Source organism: Lathyrus oleraceus, chromosome 3 (assembly GCF_024323335.1).
Source record: "Lathyrus oleraceus cultivar Zhongwan6 chromosome 3, CAAS_Psat_ZW6_1.0, whole genome shotgun sequence".
Taxonomy (NCBI): Eukaryota; Viridiplantae; Streptophyta; class Magnoliopsida; order Fabales; family Fabaceae; genus Lathyrus; species Lathyrus oleraceus.
This window is the reverse complement of record NC_066581.1, coordinates 140,387,787-140,397,455: the sequence shown is the minus strand read 5'-3', so window position 1 is coordinate 140,397,455 and position 9,669 is coordinate 140,387,787. Positions and strand designations below refer to the sequence as shown.

At 36.2% G+C, this 9,669-nt stretch overlaps 1 protein-coding gene across 3 annotated transcripts; it reads right to left on the bottom strand.

Annotated features, from left to right (window-relative positions):
- Positions 1-7,505: 7,505 nt before the first annotated feature.
- Positions 7,506-8,941, bottom strand: LOC127125829 (uncharacterized). 3 transcript variants are annotated; one of them, XM_051054665.1, is made up of 4 exons: positions 8,395-8,941; positions 8,172-8,289; positions 7,787-7,879; positions 7,506-7,644 (listed from the first exon to the last, which is right to left on the bottom strand). In XM_051054665.1, exons 1-4 carry the CDS (start codon positions 8,500-8,502, stop codon positions 7,619-7,621), a joined length of 345 nt encoding a protein of 114 aa, XP_050910622.1. In that variant the 5' UTR covers positions 8,503-8,941; the 3' UTR covers positions 7,506-7,618. The 3 variants fall into 3 exon arrangements, 2 of the variants coding, with proteins under 2 accessions (XP_050910622.1, XP_050910624.1); XM_051054667.1 differs by having other exon boundaries at positions 7,787-7,870; positions 8,395-8,940; XR_007804816.1 differs by having other exon boundaries at positions 7,787-7,859; positions 8,172-8,940.
- Positions 8,942-9,669: the final 728 nt, after the last annotated feature.

Here is a 9,669-nt window from a genome sequence, read left to right as displayed (position 1 = left end):
CAGCGAGAAAAATGATCGATTTGGTTTGGGGTACAAGCCTTCTGCTAAGGAAGGAGCCTTGGCCCTTACAAAGGACCGCATACGGAGCATACAAGAAGTTTTCCTAAGCACAGGATTTATCCATGGGGATCAAGTTGGTGCAGTTGAAGATGACACTGAAGATGGAGAAGCATCAAATCTGATATACCGGTGTGAAGCAGCCTTAACAAATTGGGAAGCAGTTGAGATTCCAGAAGTTTTTCCTGTGTCAAAGTAATTGTATTTTCCTTTGTTTTTTGGAAATCCTTAGCTCTGCCCAAGGCTAACAGATCATTTGTAGGGTCACTTTAAATTTCAAAATCATTATGACAAATAAAGAGCATTTTGTTCAAATTCTTATCGTTCATTTATTTGTTTTTCTTTCCTTAAAATGGCAATCCTTTCAAAAACTACAAAAATATTTTTTTTTAATTCTTTTGCATTTTATTTCCACTTTTCTAAAAAAACCATCATTTAAAAAACATGCAGAATAATCAATAAACCAGTTGAATTCGATGACCCAACTACTTCCTATAACTTTGAACTCCCCATCTACCAAGCGGAAGAGGATAGTGAGGAAGATTGTGATTTCCCTAAAGAATTGGAAAGGCTGCTCGAGCACGAGTCAAAGGCCCTTCAGCCGTATCAAGAACCAGTAGATACAATCAACCTTGGCACTAAGGAAGAAAAAAAAGAGGTCAAAGTTGGGACTACACTTGCGGCAAGCATCAAAGAAAGATTGATCAAGTTGCTACAAGAATATGTAGATGTATTTGCTTGGTCATATCAGGATATGCCAGGTTTAGATACTGATATTGTTGTCCACAAGCTACCACTACATCCAGATTACCCGCCAGTGAAGCAGAAGCTCCGAAGAGCAAGACCCGACATGGCTCTAAAGATTTGTGACGAGGTGAAACGCCAATTTGATGACGGTTTTCTAGCAGTTGCGAAGTACCCTCAATGGGTAGCTAATATTGTACCAGTACCCAAAAAGGATGGCAAGGTCAGGATGTGTGTTGATTACAGGGATCTAAACAAAGCTAGTCCAAAGGACGATTTCCCCCTGCCATATATTGACACTCTGGTAGACAACACTGCTAAGTTCGTGGTCTTCTCCTTTATGGACGGGTTCTCGGGTTATAATAAAATTAAGATGGATCCAGAAGACATGGAGAAGACCACATTCATCACCCCTTGGGGAACATTTTTCTACAAGGTAATGCCATTTGGTCTCAAAAATGTCGAGGCAACTTACCAAACAGCAATGGTCACTCTTTTCCATGATATGATGCACAAGAAAATTTAGGTTTATGTAGATTATATGATTGCAAAGTCCCAAAGTGAAGAGGATCATATAGATCACTTGCAAAAGCTATTTGAACGTCTTCGGAAATTTCAACTACGGCGGAATCCTGCTAAATGCACCTTCGGTGTCTGATCTGGAAAATTGCTTGGTTTCATTGTTAGTCAACAAGGAATTGAGGTAGATCCAGACAAGGTTAGAGCAATACAAGAAATGCTTGCTCCACGTACAGAGAAAGAAGTTAGAGGATTCTTGGGACGTTTGAACTATATCTCTAGGTTTATATCTTATATGACTGCTACGTATGAACCTATATTCAAGTTGCTTAGAAAAGATCAAGCAGTTGAATGGAACTCTGAATGCCAAAGGGCTTTTGAGAAGATCGAACAATACCTGCAAGAGCCCCCTATTCTAATTCCACCTGTTCAAGGGAAACCACTCTTTATGTACTTAACTGTGCTTGAAAAGTCAATGGGATGTGTGCTGGGACAACATGACGAAACCGGCCAAAAAGAGCATGCCATCTACTATCTGAGCAAGAAGTTTACCGATTGCGAAACCCGGTATTCACTCTTGGAAAAAACCTGTTGTGCTTTAGCATGGTCCGCTCGCCGTCTAAGACAATACATGATTTGCCACACTACTTTGTTGATCTCAAAAATGGATCCAATAAAATATATCTTTGAAAAGCCTGCTTTAACTGGAAGACTCGCCCGTTGGCAGATGTTACTATCTAAGTTTGACATCCAATATGTATCTTAGAAAGCCATTAAAGGAAGTGTGTTATCTGATTACCTGGCAAACCAACCCGTTGAATACTACCAGCCGTTGAAATTTGACTTCCCTGATGAAGACATTATGGTAGTAAAAGATTGTGAAATCCCAGGACCTGATGAAGGACCTGAACATGGATCTCGGTGGAAGCTCATGTTTGATGGTTCCTCCAAATACATGGGGAATAGCGTAGGAGTTGTCCTATTGAACCCGAATGGTGGGTACACTCCTTTCACAGCAAGGTTGTGTTTTGATTGCACAAACAATATAGCAGAATATGAGGCGTGCATCCTAGGCATTGAAGCAACAATTGACCTCCGAATCAAAATCCTTGAAGTATGTGGAGACTCAGCCTTGGTGATATATCAAGTCAAAGGCGAATGGGAAACCCGTGATACCAAGTTAATCCCATACCGTGCCTATGTCATGGAACTAATAAAATACTTTGACGAAATCACTTTCCGCCATATCCCGAGAACTGAGAACCAAGTTGCTGATGCTTTGGCTATGTTGGCTTCAATGTACCAAGTTAGATTCCATAGTGAAGTGCCTCTCATTCAGATAGAGCGGAAAGCTGAGCCTGTCCACTACCAATCGGTTGAAGAGGAAGCCGATGATAAACCTTGGTTTCACGACATCAAATGTTTTTTGCAAAACCAAGAATATCCAACAGATGCAACAACCCTTGACAAGAAAACATTGAGGAAGTTAGCATCCAAATTCTTCTTAAGCAATGGTGTGTTATACAAGAGAAACCACGACATGATTCTGCTCAGATGCGTGGATGGACATGAAGCAGACCTGTTGATCGAGATTCATGAAGGATCCTTTGGAACTCATGCCAATGGGCATGCCATGGCAAAGAAGATTCTGAGAGCAGGTTATTACTGGTTGACCATGGAATCGGATTGCTTCAATTATGCTAGAAAATGTCATAAATGCCAAATCTATGCAGATAAGGTACACGTGTCTCTGACCCTACTAAACGTTTTAACATCACCTTGGTCGTTCTCGATGTGGGGCATTGACATGATTGGCGCCATCGAGCCTAAAGCTTCCAATGGTCACCGCTTCATCCTGGTTGCCATTGATTACTTTACCAAATGGGTAGAAGTCGCCTCTTATGCTAATGTGACAAAACAAGTGGTTGCACGGTTCCTCAAGAAAGAGATTATTTGCCGTTATGGAGTTCCAAGCCAGATCATTACAGATAATGGGACGAATCGGAACAATAAGACCATGAAAGAACTATACGAAAGCTTCAAGATTGAGCACCATAACTCTTCACCATATCGTCCAAAGATGAATGGCGCCGTTAAAGCCGCTAATAAAAACATCAAGAAGATCCTGCAGAAAATGGTGAAAACCTATAAGGATTGGCACGAAATGCTACCCTTTGCACTGCATGGATATCGGACTTCCGTCCGCACTTCAACAGGGGCAACCCCATTCTCTTTAGTATATGGGATGGAAGCGGTTCTCCCAATTGAAGTGGAGATACCTTCAATGAGAATCTTGATGGAGACCAAGCTAGAAGAGGCTGAATGGATTCAAAATAGATTTGATCAGTTAAACCTCATAGATGAGAAGCGAATGACTTCTTTATGCCATGGACAGTTATACCAGAAACGGCTCAAGAGGGCTTTTGACAAGAAAGTACGGGTTCGAGAATTCAGAGAAGGAGACCTCGTGCTCAAGAAGATCTTGCCACTACACAAGGACTCACGTGGGAAGTGGACTCCCAATTATGAAGGCCCATATGTTGTGAAGAAAGCCTTCTCCGGAGGTGCCTTGATTCTCACAACTATGGATGATGAAGAGCTCTCACACCGCATGAACTCTGATGCAGTTAAAAAATATTATGCCTAATAAAAACCCGCTAAGTCGAAAACCTGAAAGGGCGATTTAGGGGAAAAAGGGGTATCCCGGTGGATCAAAAACCCGAAGGGGTGATCCAGGGTGAAGTTAGGGATGAATAAAAAATGATAGCTAGCTAAGTTGAAAACCTGAAAGGGCAACTTAGGCAAAAAAAGAGCGTCCCGGTGGATTGAAAACCCGAAAGGGCGATCCAGGCAAAAGTTAGGGGGAAAAGGCATAAACTGCATCAGTTGTTACTGATTGACACCGAAGAATCCGAGGCGGAAGATCAATCCAGTTACTCCCCTTAGAAGCAAGGTTTTGGGGAATCATATATATTGGGGATGTTAGTGGTCACTGAATTCAACGTAAACCTTTCCTTATTGCCATTTTCAAAATTGTAACATTCCATGGAGCTACGCCATTTGTGTGATACCATCCTTGAATAAAATACAAGTTTTGCCTATCAATCATTGTTAATTGTGTTCTTCTATGTTTTTCTTTGTTACGCAAAGTGTCATTTATTTGTTAATAATGAAATTTTGAAACTTGAAAAGAATTTGAAATTTAGTGAAAGGAACAAAATTACTTTGATATATGTGAAAATCAAGAGAAAATCATTTGTTTTTCCGAAAGTCTCAAGATTGCATAAATACTCCTGGATCACCAACAAAAATCTCCATGGAACACAACTTATTAATCCTCTGGAAGGATGGACCTTTGGTTATTTATAACTGTCAATCTTGATAGATTCTCCTCTGGATACGCCTATTACTTGTACGGGTTTGAGTTATTGGTGTTGAGGAATCAGAATCTCTATAAACAATCCCTACAAACTCCCAGTCTACCTATTGTCAGCATTGCATATCATGATCATTCATATATCATGCATAAAACAAAAATTAAATCATGCATGGTTTAAAATGTACTTTGTACTCATTTGTGTTACCCCTTCGGTCTCGTCGTTGATTGTTATCTCTTGACCCAAAGACCATTTGTCGCTAGCACTCCATCCAAAGTCCAATCATCATTGGCATCCTGTAAGGTCCAGTTGTCACTGGTGTTATCTCCAATCCGATTGTCATTGGTATGTCAAGTTCAGTTGTCATTGATATCTTATCAGAAATCTAATTGTTATTTGGTACCCTTAAAATCTAGTTGTCAGTAGTATCGTTTCAAGAGTTCAATTGTCATTGGCATCTCCAAAATTTAGTTGCTATTGGCATTATCATCAAAAATCTAGTGGTTACTAGTATCTTTTCAAAATCCCATGGTCATTGGAGTTTATCTAGAGTCCAGTAGTAACTGGCACTTTGGTCTTAAAAACCAATTGTTGTTGGCTTTCTCTAAAAGTCCAGTTATAACTGGCACTCTGTTTGAAAATCCAATTGTAATTGGTACCTGAAGTTTGGTTGTTGCCAACATCATTTAAGGTTCAGTTGAAGTTGTCACCAATCCGTTAGAAGCTGGTTGTAATCCATTGCTTACAGTCTTAGTCCAATTGTTGGCATATACAGAGAGTTTGATTACCCTGTTTTCCTGATGGTTCCTAGAAAGTCATGAGTGACTCTTAAGGAATTCCCAGAAGCTTGGATGTTATTCTTGTTAAAAAAACTCCAATGATGTTTGGTTTTTGATTGATTTCTTTGTAAAGAATCATCATACCCTTTTTGCATGGATGATCTTCTCATAAGAGGACTCCTAATCTAGTTTGTGTGGATGATTTTCTAGTAAGAAAAATCCAATATGTTATATGGATAATCTTCTCGCAAGAAGACTCCCGTGTATTTTTTGTTTTGGATAAATTTTATGTTAGAAATCTCCAAAGTCTTTGATTAGATATATTTCTTATAAGAGATCCCCAGAATTGTCAAAAGTATTCTAAAGGGTTAGATCATGTCTGAACTTATTTGATAAAACATACTTTGAATATTTCTTATGAGAAATCTTAAGAACTGTCAAATACATTCAAAAGTTTCAGGTCATGTCTGGACCTATTGATAAATTGTACTTTGGATGCTCCCCAGTGTCTTTTCCCCAGCAAATTGTCATCCTCAATGAGTCTCCACCCATTGCCTTTGATATTTCCTATGAAATACCGCTACCGTACTCTCATCATTCCCCACAGGTTTGTCCATAATCCATCATAAAAATCACGCTAGGGTCCATCATATCCCCAGCAACCCAAAAAGAGGTCTTTCAACTCATAGCACGGCATGTCATCGCATATAGGGGCAAAATTTGGGTCTTTTGTATTCAAATACCTTTCACTTTTGATACCATCAGGATTATCATCACTCATGTCATCTAGTAAAGATATTTAAATAGGGGCAACTGTCATACCCTAAATTTTGCCCCGCCTAAAGGCATTCATTTACATTTCAAGCATTTGTACTTATCAATTTACATCCACACATTTATTTAATTTTCATTAGATTTTTTTTCTATTTATCAATTCACATAAAAAAAAACATGACATTTATTCATAAGCATTCATATTCATAAATTATTCTTTTTCTTTTATTTTATTTTAACATCATTAATTTAATTTTCAGAAGAATTTTTTTCTATTTTACCAATTCACATAAAAAAACATTGACATTTATTCATAAGCATTCATATTCATAAATTATTCCATTTTTTTAATTTCATTTTAATATCATTAATTTAATTTTCATTAGAATTTTTCTATTTACCAATTCACATAAAAAATATGATCTTCATTCACAAGCATTCATATTCATTTACACCACATGCCCATAATCGACATTTGTTGCATTACATTAAGTGCTTGTAGGTTTAGAGATTTTTGTCATGGAAGATTTAGTTTTAATTATTTAGAGTTATATCTTTTCATTCTAAAAAATTAGGTTCTTTTTGGTTTGCCGTGGTATTATTTTTAAATTTCTAACAAGAAAGTTTTATGTTATGTTTAAATAAGTATTGAAAAATTAATTTTTGTTTCACAAATTAAGATATGAATTTTTTTTAAAAATGATAATGATACTTTTTTTTGTTCTACAATTTGTTTTTATAATTTATTTTACATTTTTATTTTATAATTTGCTTCACAATTTTAACTTGGTTTTACAATTTATTCATTTCATTTGAATTTATTTGAATATTTTGTAACATTTATAATTAAATTATTTTTATTTTTATTTTATTTTTTAAAAAAAAATTTAAAATAGTTGTTATGTTACTTTTTATCTAGATCATAAGGTAAAAACAAAATAATTAAAAAAAAGAAAAATATTTAGTTACAATAAAAAAATATACATATTTACAGGAAAGTATTTTTGGTCTTGTTGCCACAAAAATTATCATGCAGAAACAATTGCAAACTAAGCCATATTTTGAGACCAATTGTGAATTATTTTTTTGAGTTAGAAAATCAAAACAAGAAAATACAAGTTCCATTTCAATTTTAAAGTCAAATTCACATTTCAATTTTAAAGTCAAATTAATTACATCATTGAGAAACAATTGCAAACTAAGCCATATTTTGAGACCAATTGTGAATTATTTTTTTGAGTTAGAAAATCAAAATAAGAAAATACAAGTTCCATTTCAATTTTAAAGTCAAATTCACATTTCAATTACTTCACATTTCAATTACAACTTTCAAGAATAAAATGTGGAGTTTATCTCAACCTCTCCATATCAGCAAATTTCATCAATTGAAAGACCTAACAAAACAGAGAGATTTTAGTCAAAACAATGCTCAAAATAGTAAAAAAAAATCAACCAATTTACAAAAGAGTGAAAGTAGAGTAATTGTTATGCAGTAAAAGAACCAACTACTCAAAAAAAAAAAGGAAAGAGGACAACCATCTTTCATTCGGCAGTGGATTGAACATCTCCTTTTGAGCTTTATCCTGCCCCATTTACAATTGCCAGCAGACTTGCACAAAACTAAAAAAACTTAAAAAAAAGTATCTAAGAAAGGTTCCTATCTCCATTACAATGAATAGATTTCAGCAGCATCACAATAAACATATAACAGTTACTATAAGGAATAAAAAAAGGGGAGTTCATCCATCGTATAAAACAGGGAGGACAGCAAGAAATAGAAAAAATGCATCAAAGTTCCAAAGTTCCAATTGCACAAAAATTTCTAACAGAGAATCAAAACTTCAAAAACAACACTAAAATCCCCAACGAAAAATTTCTTTCCGGCAAAAAACCAATAATACGAAGGAGGGACAATACTTACAAGGAAAGGGAGGAAATATCAAAGGAGTGATTGCGAGACCGATAACAACCAGGAGTATCCATGCACGCTCGGTAGGTAAATCCACTTTACTTTCTTGTGATAACCTCACTGCTTTCTCCTATTTTCACCAAAAATTTCGAACCGCCATTCCGTAATAACAACAACATGTAAGCAACGGTAATATATATAAAACCACTTCCAACAGCAATTTGTTTTACCTAACCATTTGCAATTTTGTTACTGTTAAGTTCTCTGAGCGTTTGTTAGGGGTGAGGCCATTTTCGATCTGGCTAAGAGGAGAGACCGTCTCCGTAGAACTCGTCGAAGCCATGAAAGAGAAACCTTCGCCGCGAACCGTGCGCCATTTTTGCTTCCGTATCGAAACTGTGAGCGGAGAGGATAACGAGTAGAGGTAGTTTAAGATCTCTTGAGAAGCTATGGCCGGTGAGTATGGGCGTTGGGCGGAAGAGATGATTTGAGTATGAATCAGTATTTCTTGGTTTCGTTGAATTTGGAAGGGAACGAACGGCTGCTAGGGTTCGTGTCCAAAGTCCAGGAATTTCGGTCTTTTTGTGTGTTCCAGCCAGGTCGGTTGAGGTCTGACCCGGAATTCCCAGCACACACCCTTGTCTTGTACTACTAGGAGGAGACTTATCTCAACTAACCGTGTCTGGTCCAGTGGGTGAGACTTTCTTTGTTTCCCAGGAGGTCTTTGGTTTGATTCTTGGGCTGGACGTTTCACTCTCATTTAATTTATGTCCCTTTTTGTTTATAGCATCCCCTTTTCCCATTCATATATTTGTTTTGTTTAAAGTAAAAGAGCACATTTTATTATTTTGACATTTAATTCAAGATTTAAAACAAAAGCTTTTAGATCTAATGTGAATATTTATTTTCTTTTATTTCAAATTTATATTTTTAATCAATTTTTTTTTTCTAAATTCTTTAGATGTTTGATTTAACCTTATAATATAAAAAAAAAAAAGCAAAAAGAGGTTTCAATTGGCCTTAGACATGACCTTGATTCATTGGATGTTTCGTTTGGATTGATCTTTGTTTGCATGAATATTTACCTGTATGTTTGACCCGTGATTCGATTACTCTTGTACGTAGACCCTGAGTCGTTAAATGAATTGGAAAAATGGACATATAATTAAAACTTACTACTTTTTTCATTAATCACTTTCTTTTTGTTTCCAAACCATTTTCATAAGTAAAATATGAAGAAAAAATTGCTCTAGATGGAATACCCAGTTGTAATCCCGAATATTAGGCTCAAGCTGTAAGAGCTTGCAAGCCACAAATATTTGTCTTCTCTTCAAAACACTCCAATTTTCAAATTATTTTCCTAAGTAAGTTGGAAGAAAAAGATTACCTGGATGGAATATCCAGTCGTAGTCCCGAATGCTAGGCCCAAGTTGTAAGAGCTTGTAAGCCATAAGTGTTTGTCTTCCCTCCAAAACACTTGAAAATATTAGAACTATTCCCTTAATAAAAT